Source organism: Anguilla rostrata, chromosome 6 (assembly GCF_018555375.3).
Source record: "Anguilla rostrata isolate EN2019 chromosome 6, ASM1855537v3, whole genome shotgun sequence".
Classification (NCBI taxonomy): domain Eukaryota; kingdom Metazoa; phylum Chordata; class Actinopteri; order Anguilliformes; family Anguillidae; genus Anguilla; species Anguilla rostrata.
The window spans coordinates 55638083-55657510 of record NC_057938.1 but is presented as its reverse complement, the minus strand read 5'-3'; the positions used below and the strand labels follow the sequence as shown (position 1 = coordinate 55657510).

At 45.7% G+C, this 19428-nt stretch overlaps 1 protein-coding gene across 1 annotated transcript; it reads right to left on the bottom strand.

Moving 5' to 3' along the window:
* opn8b (opsin 8, group member b) lies at positions 1-13075 on the bottom strand. Its single transcript, XM_064340733.1, has 4 exons — positions 11597-13075; positions 6569-6862; positions 3379-3704; positions 1-1567 (listed from the first exon to the last, which is right to left on the bottom strand). Exons 1-4 carry the CDS (start codon positions 11667-11669, stop codon positions 1118-1120), a joined length of 1143 nt encoding a protein of 380 aa, XP_064196803.1. The 5' UTR covers positions 11670-13075; the 3' UTR covers positions 1-1117.
* Positions 13076-19428: the final 6353 nt, after the last annotated feature.

Genomic DNA, 19428 nt, shown 5'->3' with positions numbered 1-19428 from the left:
TTTAATAATATAATTTATTAAACATACAAAAATACAGGACATCATCTACAGAATAATCTAACCGAGGAAGCTAACTAGGAGGAGGTATGATGGTTTGTATGCATGTGCTTGTATGTGTGCGTGTGCACACGTGTTCTTTTGTCACTTTGTGGAACAAAGGCAACTTATCTTGTCTGATGTCAACAAATTTGCTTTGTAAAATAAAAATGTTGTGATATGTTATTACTAGGCTGATGTTGCACGAAGACAAACGGAATTACTTCCAATTTTCCATTGTAGGCTGAAACTAGTGGTGGATCACCACAATGGAGACTGTGACATCGTCATGTCCTGGAGCCAAGCCAAGAACTAAGCAGCTCCATTACTTTGCTAATTTTGTGTCAATGCCTGTGTTAAACCGTCTCTAGAAGTCTGTCCCACCCTGATTTTAACTGTCTGTCAAGCCTTAACTCAGACCCACAGGCTCTTACCCCCTGATTGAATAACTCTGATACAAACCCATGTGACATAAAACGCAAAAACACTCACAACACACACTTTTATACACCGTGTATTTGGAGGCACAGACACATGTGGAGTGTACAGGAATACAGCCTTCACACTTATCATAAGTATCAGGACAGAAGGGGAGATGGGACAATGCATCTTGTAAAAACCACAGTGACTGCAGTACAGACCACAAAGAGCAATGCATGCAGTCACAGATACGAAAACTTAAATATCTAAAACATCTAGTAGAACACTAAAAAGGAAATAAAGGCTGATCTTGTTAAATTGATGTCAGCAATCAAGTCAGTTTTTCTTTTCAGAACTGGACTGCCACAAGACGATATTAGCTGGAGAGGTAACTGCAGGATGCTGTACTGGGGGTGGGGGGGTGGGGGGGGGTGGGGTGGACTGTATTTGCACAGAAGCCCAGATTTGGTGCTGCACCCTTAAAGGGTCCCCGTGTGATGAGCAGACAGGGAGAGTTCTTGTGAGGACCGTCCTCTCTTCCTGTCTCTCTGTCCTGACCCCGTCCCTGCTCTGCCCCCACCCCAAAATCCAGGAAGAGAGTTGATGAACCGGGGGGGGGGGGGGGGGGGTTGGGGGGGACCAGGTCTGTCTGTCAGTGACGTCACAGTCTCCTGTTTCCGGGTCCTTCCGGGCGGCGTGCCGACTGGGCGATGGCGGCCGGCGCCAGGCTGGAAAAGTCTGCTCTGCTCTCCTCGGTGTCGCCGCAGGGGGGCAGGAGGCGCCCCCCCCCGTTCTGGTCGCGCGGGGCGACGCCCCGGTCGCGCGTGGCGTAGGGGCGGTGGTGGTCGTCGGCGCCGTACTCGTCGTCCCGGTCCGCCAGCGCGTCGGCCTGCCGGCACGCCCACAACAGGCTGCGCACCTCGGTCCGGAAGGTGTTGCTGAACAGGTAGTACACCAGCGGGTTGAAGACAGTGGACGACTTGGCGAAGAGGCAGGGCAGCAGCGCCACCACGGCGGGGAGGGCGTCGCCGGGGTGGAACGCCGACCACAGGCTCACCGCCGAGTACGGTGTCCAGCTGCCGACAAACCCCGCGCTCACCAGCACCGCGATCTGACAGAAACATTTTTAAAATGTCATTTTTTTATTTTATTTTTTTTGGGGGGCTTTTTCAGCTTTACTGGACAGGACAGTGTAGAGAGACAGGAAGAACAGGGGAAGAGAGAGGGAGAGACGAACAGGGTAAGAGAGAAGGAGAGACGTGTGACAAAGGGTCGCACAGTCGGGACTCGAACCACCAACGTGCTCATGGCATTGGACGTCTCAGCACACATGGACACCGAAAATTTTAATTCTGGATGGAAGTTCTATAAAACAGGCGAATAAATGAATAAACGGTTGAGGAATTTAGTGAAAATGTTTCATGAAATTACAAATAAATAAGCTTAGGTCTAGCTGAACAAAGCAAATGTAAAATTTATTTAATACATGGATAGAAATATGTTCTATACGACCATGGGAATAAATAATATAATGTGTGAGGAATTTTATGAAATTTTCATGAATTGCTTAGGCTATCAAAGTTGAATAAATGCAAAATTTAAATTATTTTAATTGACATGGATAGGCAATCATTTTTCTATTGCAACCATGGCAAAATAAATTAATATGAATGTGTTTGAGGAAATTTATGATTAAAAAATGTTTTCACTGGAAAAATTGCAAAATACATAAGGCTATAGGCTTATGTCATAAGCTGAACAAAATGCAAACAATGTAAAAATTTTATTTTTTAATTTACATGGATAGGCACGTTTCTATAACAACCATGGTGAAATAAATTAGTATAAATGTGTTTGAGGAAATTTATGATTAAAAAATGTTTTCACTAGAAAGCTATAGCTATAGGCTTATGTCCAAAAGCTGAAAAAAAAAAGCTAAAATATTTTAGCTTTTGAAGAAAGCCTCCTTTGGCAACCCTAACCCTAACCCTAACCCTAACCCTAACCAACCCTAACCCTAACCCTAACCCTAACCCTAACCCTAACCAACCCTAACCCTAACCCTAACCCTAACCAACCCTAACCCTAACCCTAACCCTAACCAACCCTAACCCTAACCCTAACCAACCCAACCCTAACCAACCCTAACCCTAACCAACCCTAACACCTAACCCTAACCCTAACCCTAACCAACCCTAACCCTAACCCTAACCCTAACACCCTAACCCTAACCCTAACCAACCCTAACCCTAACCCTAACCAACCCTAACCCTAACCCTAACCACTAACCCAACCCTAACCCTAACCTAACCCTAACCCTAACCTACCAACCTAACCCTAACCCTAACCAACCCTAACCTAACCAACCCTAACCAACCAACCCTAACCCTAACCCTAACCAACCCTACCCTAACCCTAACCCTAACCAACCCTAACCAACCCTAACCTAACCAACCCTAACCCTAACCCTAACCAACCCTAACCAACCCTAACCCTAACCCTAACCAACCCTAACCCTAACCCTAACCAACCCTAACCCTAACCCTAACCCTAACCAACCCTAACCCTAACCCTAACCAACCCTAACCCTAACCAACCCTAACCCTAACCCTAACCAACCCTAACCCTAACCAAACCTAACCCTAACCCTAACCAACCCTAACCCTAACCCTAACCCCTAACCCCTAACCCTAAACCCTAAACCCTAACCCTAACCAACCCTAACCCTAACCCTAACCCTAACCAACCCTAACCCTAACCCTAACCCTAACCCTAACCCTAACCAACCCTAACCCTAACCCTAACCCTAACCAACCCTAACCCTAACCCTAACCCTACCCTAACCCTAACCCTAACCCTAACCCTAACCCTAACCCTTTTAGCGTGAGCACACGTGAGCGAGCGCGCCGGCGGGACACTCACGAGCACCAGTTTGCGCTGGGTGCGGACGACGTTGGGGATGCGGCCGCTGTTGTTGATGGACCTGTAGGCCAGCCGCAGCTTCAGCGCCAGGCCGAAGTAGCAGGCGATGATGACGGCGGCGGGGAGGACCAGGACCAGGGAGAACACGGCGAAGACGAAGGAGGGACCGTGCCGCCCCAGGTCGCCCCAGGCCAGCGTGCAGGACGTCCCGAAGGGCTCCGGCCCGTACTGCCCCCACCCCAGCAGGGGCAGCAGCGCCCACAGCAACCCGTACAGCCACGTGCACGCCACCAGCACGTGCACGCTCCTCTTGCTGATCTTCTCCTCTGTGGAGAAATGAAACGTGTGAAAAACACGGTTCACAACGCTGAACACAAAACCACACACAGAAACACGCTAAGCACCAAAACCACACACAGAAACACGCTAAGCACCAAAACCACACACAGAAACACGCTAAGCACCAAAACCACACACAGAAACACCAACCACACACGCAAACACCAAAACACACACAAAAACCAGTAAACTACCAGAGACACACAAACAACCAACCACCAGAAACACCTTATTTTGCACACAAAGCTCAACAGAACATGCTAACACCAAAACAACAAACACAAAACCGCAACACCAAAAACAACAGAAACACGCTAAGCTCCAACACTACACACAGAGACACACTAAACACCAACGGCACTCACAAATCAACACTTAATATTTTATGTGTCTTCACACAGCTCATACATGTCACTAATCACCGGACAAACTTTTTAGGTCGGCTAGATTACATTACATTGGGTCATGAAAACATAAAAATATTAACAACCTTAATTGTTCAAGAGATGCAATGTACACTCACATGGAGCCTCTGCTCTAGGTTAAGATGTGAGATGTGTGTGCCCTAATTAATTATTAAATAACCCATCGTGCATTTGGTTTGACACCTGCATTTCTGGGTATTTCTTGCAGCAGTCCACCACCAGAATATTTAATTGCAGTGTATCTTTATGAATCTCACAGGAGGAAATTCACATTGTTAGAATTAATTAAGTGAGAAAACAAAAGAGTAAGAAAAGGACCAAAGACTGGCTGCACACATTTAAATGCTTTTCATGATTTCCAGACAGAAATAGCTAACAAAGGAAATAAAAATTAACTTTGTTGGAATAACCAGCAAACAAGCTGCAATTAATTTGCATATGCTAATGCACAAATTAAATTGAACAATTTTATATTTGCTTCGTCTGGGCCCTCCCAAATTAAGAGACGAGATGGAGCCCCCCACTTAGGGGTGTCCCCTTCTTCCCATGTGTGAGCCCCCCCCCCCCCCCCCACTGTGAACCCCCTAGGCTTCAAACCCCTTTCATTATTTAACACTTTCATGCACAGTGTCCACTACAGTGGACAGGGCTTTCAAAGTCTATTTTTGCCCGGTCAAACACATATCTGATCTCCAGATGGCAGATTCCTTGGACCTTTGCCAAAATTTTGATATGCTCCACATTGCTCCATAAAATGCTCTATATTGTTACATTTGATTGGCTATTCTAGTTTTGATACATTGAAGCTCAAAATGGTGGGAGGTGGTGGAAACGTTCAAAGTACCTCAATATAACTGCATATGAACCAGCTCTGTTCTTCTATTCCTAGAGAACAGAGCAGGTTAAAAAACATATTCTTGTAAGGTAAGATACAAGGAGCACTTTAAAATAAAAAATGACTTTAGTTCTTATATTGCGTATCAGAAACCTTCTGTCCACTCTAGTGGACATCATGCATTATTAGTCTGGATGTGTGTCCAATGTTTTCAACAACCTTTCACATGTCCTTAAAAAGTAATAATAACAATAATAATAATAATAATAATAATGATAATAATATTCCACCTGACCACTGTACACAAGGCATCATAGATAATTCGACATTCACAGATAACGCTCTTTGTGTGGAGTGCGATTAGCGTTGCACGCATCGTGGCTCGGAGCAGGGGTACAGGCGGGGGGGGGGGGGGGGGCTTTCGTACGAATGGCCAGGACATCATACGCAGCTGCTCCCCCACCACCCCCACACCCCCACCCCCCTCCCATGTTCCATTGATTGAGGTCCAGAGCAGCTGACACCTGCAGATTATTATTCCGATGTTACCTTTGGCTCAGGCCTCAGAAACGCCCGGGCGCTGGGACTCGGGCTCGAGCGCCAGTTTGGAGAAACATAAATACGGTCTCGCCGTTTCACCTTCAGGAACCTTCCGGGCTTTCTTGACAGCGCGTTGGCATTGGTACTCCGAAATAGCTCCACAAAGCCGCCCCCCACCCACCCCACCACTTATTTCCATTGCCCCCCAACCCCCCCACACCTATTTCCACTGCCCCCCCCCTGCCCCGCACCACCAGTGAAGCACTGGAGCAGAAAAGATCAGGGGCCGGTTACTTGATTGAATTGGACCGAGAACACAATTTTTTTTTTTCAGTTGATGACAACGCTTACTGTGTCAGGCTCAAGGTCGGCAGTGAACTTTCTTGGAAGTTTGGGAGACCTGGGGGGAATGGGGAAGTGGGGGGGAGTATGGCTTGGTGGGGGTCAGGATAATTTCACCCCTCTTCTGCAGGTCTATCAGAAATGATAACACACAGTTCACCTGAGCGCACGCCTTCCGCGCCGCCTCTTTAATCGCAGACCATCTCGCCTTCCTTCCACCGGCGGTAACCTGGCAACTAGCAGTGGGACTGCACACATGCCTGGGGGGCTTAATGGGGGAAGCTCACTTGTGGCCCCCTTTGCACACTTAGAGCTCCCAAGTGTTCACTCATTGGTAGAGAATAAGGAAGTGTTCACTCATTGGTAGAGAATAAGGAAGTGCTCACTCATTGGTAGGGAATAAGGAAGTGTTCACTCATTGGTAGAGAATAAGGAAGTGCTCACTCACTTGTAGGAAATAAGGAAGTGCTCACTCATTGGTAGGGAATAAGGAAGTGTTCACTCATTGGTAGAGAATAAGGAAGTGCTCACTCATTGGTAGGGAATAAGGAAGTGTTCACTCATTGGTAGAGAATAAGGAAGTGCTCACTCATTGGTAGGGAATAAGGAAGTGCTCGTTCATTGGTAGGGAATAAGGAAGTGTTCACTCATTGGTAGGGAATAAGGAAGTGCTCACTCATTGGTAGGCATTAAGGAAGGGTTCACTCACTGGGAGACTGCACACTCAGGGACACGATGAACCGCACCACGGCCATGACGGCGAGGGTGGCGATGCTGGCGACGCCGAAGAGGAATCCCATCAGGCCGTAGTACAGGCAGGCGGGGTGCCCCCCCACCCAGCGGTGGCTCCAGGACGAGGCGATGGCCAGGGGGTACATGGTGAGCGCCGCGCCCAGGTCCGTCACCGCCAGGTTCACGCTCAGCAGCTCCGGGGGCTTCATGTATCTCCGCCTCTTAAATGCCGTGATGAGGACCAGCACGTTCCCCACCAACGTCAACATGGCTGAGCGGGGGGGGGGGGGGGGGGAGACACGCCAGGAGCAGTCATTACACTGGGAGTAAACCAGGAGTAGCATTTACACTGCACAAACCCAGAGTAACCACACTGTGAGTAAACCAGGAGTAGCATTTACACTGCACAAACCCAGAGTAACCACACTGTGAGTAAACCAGGAGTAGCATTTACACTGCACAAACCCAGAGTAACCACGCTGTGAGTAAACCAGGAGTAGCATTTACACTGCACAACAGAGTAACGCTGTGATAACCAGAGTAGCATACCGGCACACCAGTAACAATGTGAGTAAACCAGGAGTAGCATTTACACTGCACAAACCCAGGTAACCACTGGAACAGAGTAGCATTACACTGCAACCGAGTAACCACGAGTAACCAGGAGTAGCATTTACACTGCACAAACCTCGAGTACAACGTGATACCAAGTAGATTTAACTGCACACCAGAGTACCACGTGAGTAAACCAGGAGTAGCATTTACACTGCACAAACCCAGAGTAACCACGCTGTGAGTAAACCAGGAGTAGCATTTACACAGAAGTGCAGAGCATACGTCATGTAGAGTTCGGTTAGCAGAACACCGGCTGTGTAAGTGGACAAATAGAGCTACATGGACACAAATCGGCACTGACGATCGGGAAGTGATGTGTGGACCAGTTTCCTGGCAAAATAAAAAAAAAGCAAAATAATGAACTGATGTGCAGCTATTTTCATCATCGAATGTTCTCATCCCCTTGTGTTCCTGCAGGAATGGCTGCTTGCAATGCCCGCTCTATGTGGTCATTTAGGGCTAACTATCCACGCACCACACAATTCAGCTTCTAAGTGATTTTTTATTTTTTTTTTGGTTTAGTTTTTGAAAGCAATTTCAGTTGTGCAGCATTCACAGGATGCAAATCGTTTTATTTTTTGTGTTTTTTTTTTGATACAACTGACCTCTGGTGCCCAGATTCATGATTGCTTATAACCCTCTCCCGCCCAGTTTGTGATTGCTTCTGCCACTACCCCCCCCCCCCCCGTTCATTCTTGTTCAGGACCTCAAAAATGCCAGACCTGGCTCTGTGCGCTTGTAAAAAGCTCTGATGCGCAGGTAACCGTTGGCCGCTGTTTTTCCGCGGTCTTTATAGCACCATGCATGCCTACGTGTGTCTGGGGCCTTTAGATATGTATCAGTGTGTGCACAGCTGGAGCTAAAAGCCGTTCACACAGGCTTGGTTTTGAAAAGCCTGTGTGAACACCCAGTTCACCATTTAGCTGAGGCTGTTATTCAGGGCGAGTTACACAGCGTATACATTTTTTGCAAACCGTTTCATAGAGCTGAATCTATACCAAAGCCATGCAGATTGTGTGCTTTTGCTGAAGGGCATGACAGCAGTGTCCCAACTGGGAATCAAACCCGCATCCCCCGCATTCCGAACCGTTACTCCACACTGTTGCGCAACAACGGCTGATAAAGGCACCCGCCAAAAACTGATACCCTACAGATTTGCATAATCAAAAAAACATCATCAACATAATTTAACCTCAGTCCACTTTCGTCCACCCTATTCAGAGAGAGACAAACACATTGAGATATCAAGGCCCCAAACAGGCCCCCACTGGTGGCTACTCAGAAGATAATCACAACCTTTAGCAGTTTCAAAGAGGCCGGGTGCAAATAAAGCATGCTAACATTCTTTAATAAATCAGCCAATAAAGATGTGCAACAATACACATATGTGCTATGAAAACACTAGAATAAACAGTGCATTCGTACCTCACACATACTAAACCAGCACAATTCCAGAGCACACTTCACTACATGCTTCTTTGAGTTCTTCAGACAAAGAAAACTGGTCTTCTGTTTGTACTTAATGTCTCACATTATTCTGTTGAATGCTTAAAACTGTTAGGCACTAATAAACGCAAGTTTTAAAAAATACACTCCCGAGATGCAATGTATAGCCACCTCCCACACACACCCCCCCCCACCCACACACAGTGACCTATGACCTCTAGCGTGTGTGACACAACTTAACTACGTTATGAAAGTGCATTATAACTCAGGATGAATAGACGTGACGTGTACTACTTACTGACGCAAGCAAATACATTAAATAAAAACATAAATAAATTAACCTCTGAAATGAATGAGATGAAATACTTGGATTCAATGCTAATACGACTTATGGCCACTCAAATATAATTATAAGAGATGCGCACAACCTTCTGCATGAAAGCATATTCATATGCTGAGTACGATCAGCTGGATTATGGGACACACACACACACACACACACAAAAAAGCTATTATCAGTAAGCCCCTACCAGACACAAACAAGCCCTTACAGATGAAAATTTAGATTGTGCCGGGGTTTAAATAACCTGGCGTACGCACACACAAACATACGCAAACGTACACACACTCACACACACTTATTTCACGATTGGAAATGATGAATCCATAAGATTGAATCAATCAAATGTTTTACATCCATGACTCAGCTGCAGCCAATGTGCACACACCCCCGCACCCCCAACCCCCCCAACCCGCCCCCCCCCCCAAATATATCTCTAAGTATGTACATACGGTACTGTGGAAAAATCAGAGCCCATCCTTTCTTCTATCTACTCTCCAGTGAAAACAATCATTAAGTTCAAGTTATTTATTTTTTTCAGTGTCAGAAAATAATGCAGCAAACATACAGTATATTCATCAGAAAAATGATACAAAAACCTCCACGGCCATGTGCAACATCAAATCTTTCACAATTCAGTGTGTCTACCCCTCACCTTTGCTACTTCTTTCACTCTTTTGTTGAGCTGGGTTTCTCAAGGAAATCTGCAGGAATACATTTCTGTGCCTTTTGTGAAGACCTCCACAAGCGCTGTATTGGAAGGCGGTCGCATTTTCTTCTTCTCTCGATCCAATCCAAGGAAACCCCAGGCCTGTTCAGCGAAGATGAGGTCCTGAGACCACCAGCAGCGCAATCATCTCAGCGACGTGCCCAAGGTCATTATCTTGCCGCAGAATGAATCTGCTCCCAGTCGAACGTTGCCCAGAGGGTATATTGCATGATACAGTGTGTTAAGATTTCTTTGCGTTTATCAGCATTCGTGATGCCTCCAATATAACTCAAATCTCAGACTCCAGGTGTTGCTATGCAAACCCCCCAGACTTGCTCTGATCTTCCACCGTACCTTGTAGACATGGTTACGAGAGACTGCCATCGCTTCGACCGCATACATAAATGCCTTCTCTTACTTCAGGAAATATAAGATTTAAACTCATCGGTGCATGAGACCTTACTCCACCTTATTTCAGGTGTCCAGTTTCGGTGTAGACGGGTACAAGCTTTCTTCACTTTTGTTTCTTTTGACAGCTACACATCGTTTCAGACCCACAGCGATGAATTTGCCTTCTCACAGCGGAAAAGCTGACAGAAATGCATGTGGATTTCTTCATATCTGAAGCAAGAGTGGAGCTTGATTTTTCCTATCTCTCAAAGATAAAATCTTTTAAGTACTGCCATTGTGATGGTCAATTTTCAATTCCATGTATTTGTACGGAAAACTGTCACAAAGACACTTTACAGAGTACCAGCAAAAGATCAAAGACCAGGCCTGAGCCCCCAAAGCAAGCACATGAGGTAAAAAATAAATAAATAAAAATAAAAAATAAATAAATAAACTCCCCATTGCGGTGAAAATTATCTGACACTGAAAAACAATTGCACGGAATGGCAATTGATTTGACTGGAAACAGAATAAATGTAAAGGGTGGTCTTCGACTTTTGCAGATTACAGTACAAGTACATACACATTTGCCCCCGACAGTGGCCCACAAGGACGATTGTGTTTCAAAAAAACATAAAGGAAACGCCCTCCAAATCAAAAAACGACGCGAAGAGCAGAATCGCCGCAAAATCAGTTCATACAACGGAAGCTCTCCACGCACAATGAAAGAACACGTCACGACTGCTTTTGGTTGGGCAGCGGGAAGAGACCAGAGAATGCCCATTTGAATTATTATTTTTAATTTTTTTTATTTGGAGGGTGTTTCCTTTCTGTTAGTGCTTTCGTTTTTGAAGCGCAATCGTCCATTGGCGTCTTCTCTTTGATTTGGAGCGCTTTTCCCTTTTATGTATGCGCTTTTGTTTTTGAAGTGCGATTTTCCTTATGCGCCACCGTAGTCCCCTGTAGCGGCCACGAGACTCGGGTACTAATCATGCCACAAGAACCACATATTCTGCTATGCTGAAACGTACACGACAAGGGATATTCAATAAAAAAAGAGAAAATTAAATTAATATTTTCACGCAGCATGTTTTGTCATCCAAGACACTCGTACTATGTCAAAAAGAATTTTTTAACAAACTTTTTTTCTGCTGGATCTCAGGGGCAATACATATCAATGTGTGTTTACCAAAATTAAACAATAAATGGACTGCAGATTTGAAATGTTATTATAAACTGATTACGGTTTTTTAAGCCAGTGTTTCTTAACCCTGGTCCTGGGGACCCACTGCCCTGCATGTTTTAGATGTCTCTCTGCTCCAACACTCCTGATTCAAATGAATGGGTCGTTATCAGGCTTCTGCAGAGCTTGATGACGACACATTCATTTGAATCAGGAGTGTTGGAGCATGAAAACATCTAAAACATGTAGGGCAGTGGGTCCCCAGGACCAGGGTTGAGAAACACTGGTTTAAGCACAATTAATCAGAAAAGCACATGCTTACCCACGACCAGGAGGAAGGCACCGGCTCCGTAGTCCACGACAGGGGACAATTTTGAGGAATAGCGGTCATCCATTGGGCAAGGTATATTCTGCTCGCGGTTCTGTGAGACACTTACACCTGGAATTACACCAGAAGCGCAGCGAACGCTTGGCGGGAGCGGCGTGGAGCCCGCTTCCTGTCGGCCACCCGTGCTCGTGGATGACAGCTGTCAAGCCGTGGTACTTCCAGCGTCAAGTCTAATTTATCCCCGCTTGGCGCGCTGATTGCACAGAAATGCACAGTGGACGCGCAATGGTGACGGTCATATTCGTTCCATGTCACCACAGAAGCACAGTCGTGGACTATATATTTCATGAGAAACCTATTATACGCGTGCCTTTATTGTCCTTGATGTTTATTAGCAGGCTACACGTGCACATAAAAAAGCGGTACGACAGCGATGATAAATACCCGATGTGCTATTGAAATACGTCTTTCCAAATAAACATTGTGTGTGTCACTGAACTAACACCAACATAAATGAAAATATGTGTTTAGTAAATGTTTAGGCAGCTATTCAAAAACATAGCCTAAATTAAGGAATACTATTTTATAGGTTATCTGTGCTTTACGAAAGAATCATAAATCACAACGCAACCTTTAAAAAATGCAAAGTAAACACGTTACGCGAGAATCTTTCGAGAAAGGCGAAAAGACGGACCAGGCAAAGCTAGCCTACTTGTAGAAGTGGAGAAGCACCGGGAGCATTAGTACCAAACACCGTTTACAAGAACACCCTAAAAAAAGAAAAGGCTTCGGGTGAAAGTGCCGCGGTTGCACGATGCAGCCTATTTAATTAATACGGCTAACGAGACGAGACACTCCACCTCTTTGCACTGTCTTCTCAGGGAAATCAAAGCTAAAATAAAACGTTACCTATCACAATGAACGAGTTACTTAACCCCGAAAAAAACATTAAGCTGCAGCAAATAGGCCACTGTCAAGAGAAACAGTTCGTTCGTTAAAGTTACCGAGAAAGCACACTTTCTAAAGCAGTCTACTTAAAGCTGTTTTAGAATTGCTAGCAGCAAATGCAACGTAAACAATAATACGAATTAACACGACATTAATGTTAACTGTGATGTGATGACTGTGATGTTAACGAAAACTTAATTAGCAACAATAGAATGCGCACGGATTGTTAACCAGGTCTCTAAAGGCGGTTTCTGAGCAGCTCACAAGAATCCCCTAGAGGAGAGCGCGTAGAAAAACGCTTCTGGTGCACCCGGTCTTGCGCTCTAACTTCTGGTCCGCTTTGGGTGTAAATTCCAGCCGCTTCACGAGACATGCTCTTCTTTTTCGCGCCCTTGGCTAAAGACTGCGCGCGAAACGTCCGTGAACAGTTCCGGACACCGTCTTGCAGCCTTGGCGACCTGCGTAATATGAGAATCGGTGAAACGTCTGCGAGTTATCCACACTGACAGGTACGGTGCGGAGACGTCGCGGCAGACTGTGGGATTACTCCGTGGCCACCGTCGCCCATCACCTTTCAGGCTGACACCATCCGAACGGATCTCTTCTAAGCGAAATTTATAATATCTGACTGACGTCATGCCGGAGTGTTGACCGAAGGTGATTGATTTTTACACAAAACAGACTGCACATCTAAAGCAGTTTGGTTACGCGCTGTCGTTCTCAAGCAAACCCGGAGGGTTATACGGTCAGTTTGATGAATTAACCCCAATCACAGAGCGTTTTGTAGTTCTGTATCAGCAACGCGCACTTGCCTGAATGAATTTAGCTTTCTATTAAGACACAATTTAGGCGCTTATCATATCGTTGCAGTTTCTCGTGATCTCATGATCTCTTAGCGATTTGTGTGTGAATTTACAGCGAATCTGGAACAAATTAGAAATAAGTGTTGGTTGTGGCCTGTTTTATTAATCACTTCGAGAATTCTTATTACTGATGATTTTATTCTTTTTATTTTTATTGTCTTTTTACTGTTTTCAGTGTCTTTTATGGATCTTTTTATCTTTACTATGTGAAGCACGTTGTATTACAATCTTGCATTAAAGGTGCTATATAAATTAATTGTGATTTGATTTGCTCTCACTATATTCTCTTACAACGATCCAGACAGCAGACTTGCTGTCCATCTTCAGATTGAGACTAAAGACCCACTTAGGATGTCCTGTAGATGTAATCTGCATGTAATCAGGAACTAGATTTTGGTTCTTGCTTATTAATTTGCATTGGTTGGACCCATACTCAGTGGTCTGGGAATTTTGTTAACCAGGTCTGGCACTATTGCTTATGTAAACATTATGAATGCACTTATGTTTTGCATACATCGTAAGCCACTCTTGCTAAATGTGATTGATAGCATGATATATTCACATTTGATTACATATATCATACGCCTAGGCAATCCCCATTAGCCGACTGGACGCCTGAAGAATCCCCCGCTGGCCGATTGGGCACCAGAAGTCCAGCTGCCGAGCCGGACACAAAGTGTGTTCTGCGGACTCATGTCTGCGAGCGTCCAGCGCCCGAACGGCGGTGTCACAGCGTGCCGCTGCGGTGACGGGGACGCGCCGTGCTTCAGAGGAACGCACGCACGCGCGCGTTCGTCTGCGTTCTCCGGGGGCCGGTGATGATGAACGGCGAAAAAAAGGCTGACTGAGCGTTTCAAAAAGCGGCGGAAAAAGCGTGAAAAAGGAAGGGGGGGGGGGGGGGACACTCATTCTGCAACACAAAAGACGGGATGAGAAGAAGGAAGAAAGAAAAGCGACATTGTGCGGATCACCTTCTTTCATCCACCGCCAGCCTTTCGGAGTAACTTAAAAGGCACCTGTGTGTTACCATGGTCACCCCGTAACCCCGGCGACACTAGGTGCCCCGTGTCCGCCCGCTCTTGGAAAACACGAGAAGGAGGAGCTTCCAGAAGAACGTAATTCTGGTTATTCATAGTTCATCCTTCCCGCCCGGTCCTCCATCTGATCTTTTCACCTCCATGGCGATGGGATAACAAGCTTTTTCTGAAGGACACTCGAGATTGGAGGAGGGGCGGAGACTGGGGGGGGGTGGACATAAGTGGCAATTGCACATCGCCATGTGGGGACTGCTGGTCACAGTTGGCACTCCGGAATCGATACCAACGCGGAAAAACAACAATTCCAGGAAAGAATGTCTGAACAAAAAAGAAAACATGGTTTATTTAATAAGCTGACGCGTTAGACGCGTTTGAATTACAAAAGAACGCACACAACACTTCGTTTTTATCCGTCCTCTTTAACGCGTGCATGTTCCGCGGAGTGCAAACTAATCATAAAAGGACTTGTGTCTGATAGTAATTCCGCATTCCTCTCAGTTATTACTGCTGCGTGTTCAATTCATTCGGGGGGCGGGGGGGGGGCATCAGAAGCACTGGACCGTTTTCTTTCTCTATAACCGCTGATTGGGCGAAAGAGAGCTGAAATCGTGTTGCAGAACGGGCTAGAATTGTACCAGTGACTGCGCAGCTCTGTTATTATTATTATTAATAACTATGCATATGAAGGCAGTCGAAGTTCGTTGTCTGTTCCAGGACGCTGGGTGGCTCTGAAGGTTCTGGAGGTCTGCTGTTGGGGACGCCTAGCACCCGCCAAAACCACATCCTTCCCTCGTTATCCCCAGAACTGCACAACCACATTTTTTTTTTGAGGTGACAGGAGGACACGGGAAAGCACGGGATGGAAGAACAGCAAAATGTCTGTGGAAAAGAACAGTGCCTGAACCAGATACCAGACCATGGGGTTCATCCATACCCTAGAGTCTTAACCAGATACCCGATCATGGGACCCATCCACACACTGGAGCCATAACCAGATACCCGATCATGGGACCCATCCACACACTGGAGCCATAACCAGATACCAGACCATGGGGTCCATCCATACCCTGGAGCCTTAACGAGATGCGCCACCCAGAAGCCCCATCTCCATTTTAACCCTGTGTTGACCAGTGTTAGTATTAGGAGTGCCAGTAGCACTTTAAGTAGAACAGCACCCTCTCTGTTTAACGTCACCCTGTCGGCACCTGTTCTCTATGCTTCCCTATGGAGTTTTAAACCCCAAAGATTCAAACCCAGAGATCACCAAACTGCACTACAACTGGAAAAGCTATCCGAATCTGTGAAATAAGGATTAACTGCTCCAGTTACAGTATAATGCAATTCTGTGACATTTAAACTCCATAGAATAGCTCTGCAATTGACCATATGTGTCATTTATTTAGTGGAGAATAATGTTAACTTCTCTTTAGTTATAAGCTGTCTGTACATTTTTTTTTTGCTAATAAAATTCACTCATGTTTCATTGTACAGATTTTAAGTAATGTTGTCTTTCGATTTTAATGCTTTTAAAAAAAAAAAAAATCCAAAGACAAACACTCAAACATCTGACCAAAGATATTAAGATTTCACCTCTGATAAGTGCACTTACATCACCAAAACATCTGGCATTCAAAGGAGCCCATAAAATCCGCTTTGATGAAAAGCCTATTATTTCCCGGCTAGCGGTAGCGACATGCAGCACATTTGTTTGTCAGGCGGCTCGCAGATTTCACCTCGGCCGCACGTGTCGAGCGTGTCATGAGCTTGGAAGGGACCGTGTACTGAGGGCATGAGAGAGCCCGGAGGGAAATGTTTATTCATTATATTCAGCTGCTATTCACTGGGATTACATAACGTAAGCAAGCTACCATAGACTATGCATGCTTCTGTGGCTCAGTCTGCAATGAAAATCAAGTCAAGTGGCAGTATGTTGTTCCTTGCGGGGAAATTCATTTGCCACTTCCATGGCTAAAAAAAAACTAATCACGGTTCACAAAGCAAAGTATGAAAATGACAAGCATCACGCTGTCACAGTAACTCCTTTAGTTTATCATTCTTGATTCTGAATCCTTGTGTTTGTAGGAGTGAGTCACCTTGACCACCATGTCTTATAGAATTAAAGTTTGCTTTGATTTGACTTGACAAAAACACTGCTTTTTTTGTGCATGGATAAAAGATCATACGCTTTCTGTTTTGTTTATATTTTGAACAACGTTTTGTTGCATTAACTGAAAACAATTTTGTGATTGGTCCAGAAAAAAAAGTTCTTGGGAAGTGTAGAAAAAAAACAAAAAACAGTCATCACCCATTACATTAATTCCATATTAATTACCCACAATTTACCATTCAAATAGAGATTGAACAACATCCCCAGCGGCCCCTGCAGTTCCAGACAGCTCCACTTCCTGTGTCCGTTGGACACGCAGTCCAGTTTAATTATGGCGCTAACCGGAGCCGTATGTGTTTTTTAAACGGCATCCCATGATAGAAACTGTTCTTGCTTGGGCAAGCAGGAAGTTCTTGCGTAGATATCAGATCAAATCAAATCCATTTGATCTGTATAACTTTTTTTTATTTTTTTTTATAGAAAACTGTCGGAGAGACGCTTTGCAGAGTAACAGAAGGGGCAAACGCTGTACCAGGCCTGAACCCCGAAATAACAAACACCAGGTAAAAAAAAAAAACTCCTCGAATGGGGACAAAAGGCCTCAAACAGTAGTGAGAAAAAAGGCAGGTATGTACCTTCGCCACCACGACCTTGATCTGGACTAAGTGGTTAGAGAATGGATGGATGGATGTACCTATGTACCAGGAAAGTATTCCAGGTAGCAGAAAAATAATTTCCCTCTTTAGGAATGGTTCTTCACCCGCCCAGAAGGGGGAGGTTCCGGGTTTGAATCTCGACCGGGGTTCGAGCCCTGCCTGCGTGTGGAGTTGGCATGTACCCCTCTGTGGCCTGCGTGAGATTCCTCTGGGTACTCTGGCTCCCTCCCAGGGTGAAAGACATGCATGTCATGTCATTGCCCTCGCCCTCGACCTAAGTAACTCGGATGGGTCAAATGCAGACGACAAATTACCCACCGCTTGTCGACACGGGCTCTTGTCCCCTGACACGGCTCTGTCTGATCCGACGTCCGGCGTTCCCGGAGCCTCCTTAATTCCCGGTCCAATCAGAGGCCGCGGCGTGCGGGATCTGAAGCCGGGAGCCGCGGGTAATTTTCCCTGAGAGCTCCGACCCCGCGCTGCTTCAGGTATAATTATAATATTAATAATATTCATGTACATGAGACAACATCTCCGTGCGCTGGCTCTCTCTCTCTCTCTCCCCCCCTCCTTCCCGATCTCACCCGCCCTCCCCTCCCCTCACCCCCCCCCCTCACCCCCCCTCCCCTCCCCGTGCAAATGGGACTCCCTCCCACGGCCTGTCAGCCTGTCGGCTTTGCAATTAATCTTCTTTCTCTCATCAACAACCATCATACTCCAGCACATTTCCTTCAATGAACACCTGTTTACCTCTGCTCTTCATGCTGCCCTTATGATTATATATACATATGTATATATATATATATAGATATAGATAGATATAGATCCTCTCCGAGGGCGCACACACTAGTCTTTTCATTTCTCTGCAGCTCGTGGAGAAGCAGCATTAACCACCAAACCGATTACCAACCTAATTATAACAATAATACACTCAGATTAATCTAGATTTATCAATTTAGTTCAATTTTTATTATGTTATATGTGCAGCACATGTCTGTGAAAAGGTGAACTGTGTAGGTATATATATATATATAAGAAAAAAACTTTTTCTTGCAGCAAGAAATCACAAAGCAGGAGCCAAATTTATCTGAGATTTTAAGTCGAGCCACTCACTCAGAACGAGTATAGGCACACATATTCTGCTTAGCGTGCACAATTACTTACGGCACAATTCCTTTTAAGAGGGCAAATAATTCCTCAATAGGTGTGTAAAAATTAATTAACTTCATCAATTAGTGTTCAATTAAGTGCTTGTTAAACTCGGGGGGTGGGAGTCAGGTACACACGGGGGTCCTAAAAAGCCTTCCCCAGGTTCTGCAGCCACCTGTGCCATCGCCTTCAATAAAGCAGCAGAAGCTATTCCCGTCGCCTAGCAGGTTGCCACTAGCAACAGGCCACTCCCACTGCTGCCTTTTTTATTCAAATACCACCCCCCCTAGCCAGTACATTACATTACATGCATTTAGCAGATGCTCTTATCCAGAGCAACTTACACAACATTTTACACAGCATTTACATTGTATCCATTTATACAGGTGGATATATATACTGAAGCAGTGCAGGTTAAGTGCCTTGCTCAAGGACACAACGGCGGTGTCTTACCTGGGAATCGAACCTGTGAACCTTTAGGTTACTAGACCAGTTCCTTACCCATAATACTACACTGCTGTCCTAGCCCCACTCCCAGTCTCAACCCTAGGTGTCTTACCTGGGAATCAAACCTGCGAACCTTTAGGTTACTAGACCAGTTCCTTACCCATAATACTACACTGCTGTCCTAGCCCCACTCCCAGTCTCAACCCTAGCCCCGCCCCCTATCTCCAGCCCCCGTCTCCACCCCTCCCTCCAACGTTTATTGGGTGTGTCCCATATTTTACTAGCGGCTCTTTTTACCTCCTTTAGCTACTGCAGAAAACAGGCTTTCCCCTGAACGTGAGAAGTGTCTGAATGCTCAGATTCATAAGATTGGGCAACCCTGATTTAAGTCGTTGATTGGCTAAACACACTCCACACACCTTGTCCTCCACGATAAGCCCGCAGGCACTGCGGCCCCCTGGGAATTCTGTGGGCTGAACGAACCGGCGAGAAAGAGCCGCGTTTCCGCCTGGGCTTTCAGTCCACGCTCAGACAGGAAGGATTCAGCGGCAGAGGGGGGGAAAAAAAGAAAAAGTGTATTAAAAAGATTAGATCTTAATTCCCCAACTGTCCTGCATTC

Coding starts and splice junctions, on each gene's coding strand:
- opn8b (XM_064340733.1), bottom strand. CDS start 11,669: ATGGATGACCGCTATTCCTCAAAATTGTCCCCTGTCGTGGACTACGGA. Junction 3,705..6,568: donor CCTGAGTGTGCAGTCTCCCA/GTGAGTGAACCC, acceptor ATTTCTCCACAG/AGGAGAAGATCAGCAAGAGG. Junction 1,568..3,378: donor CCCAGCGCAAACTGGTGCTC/GTGAGTGTCCCG, acceptor TGTTTCTGTCAG/ATCGCGGTGCTGGTGAGCGC.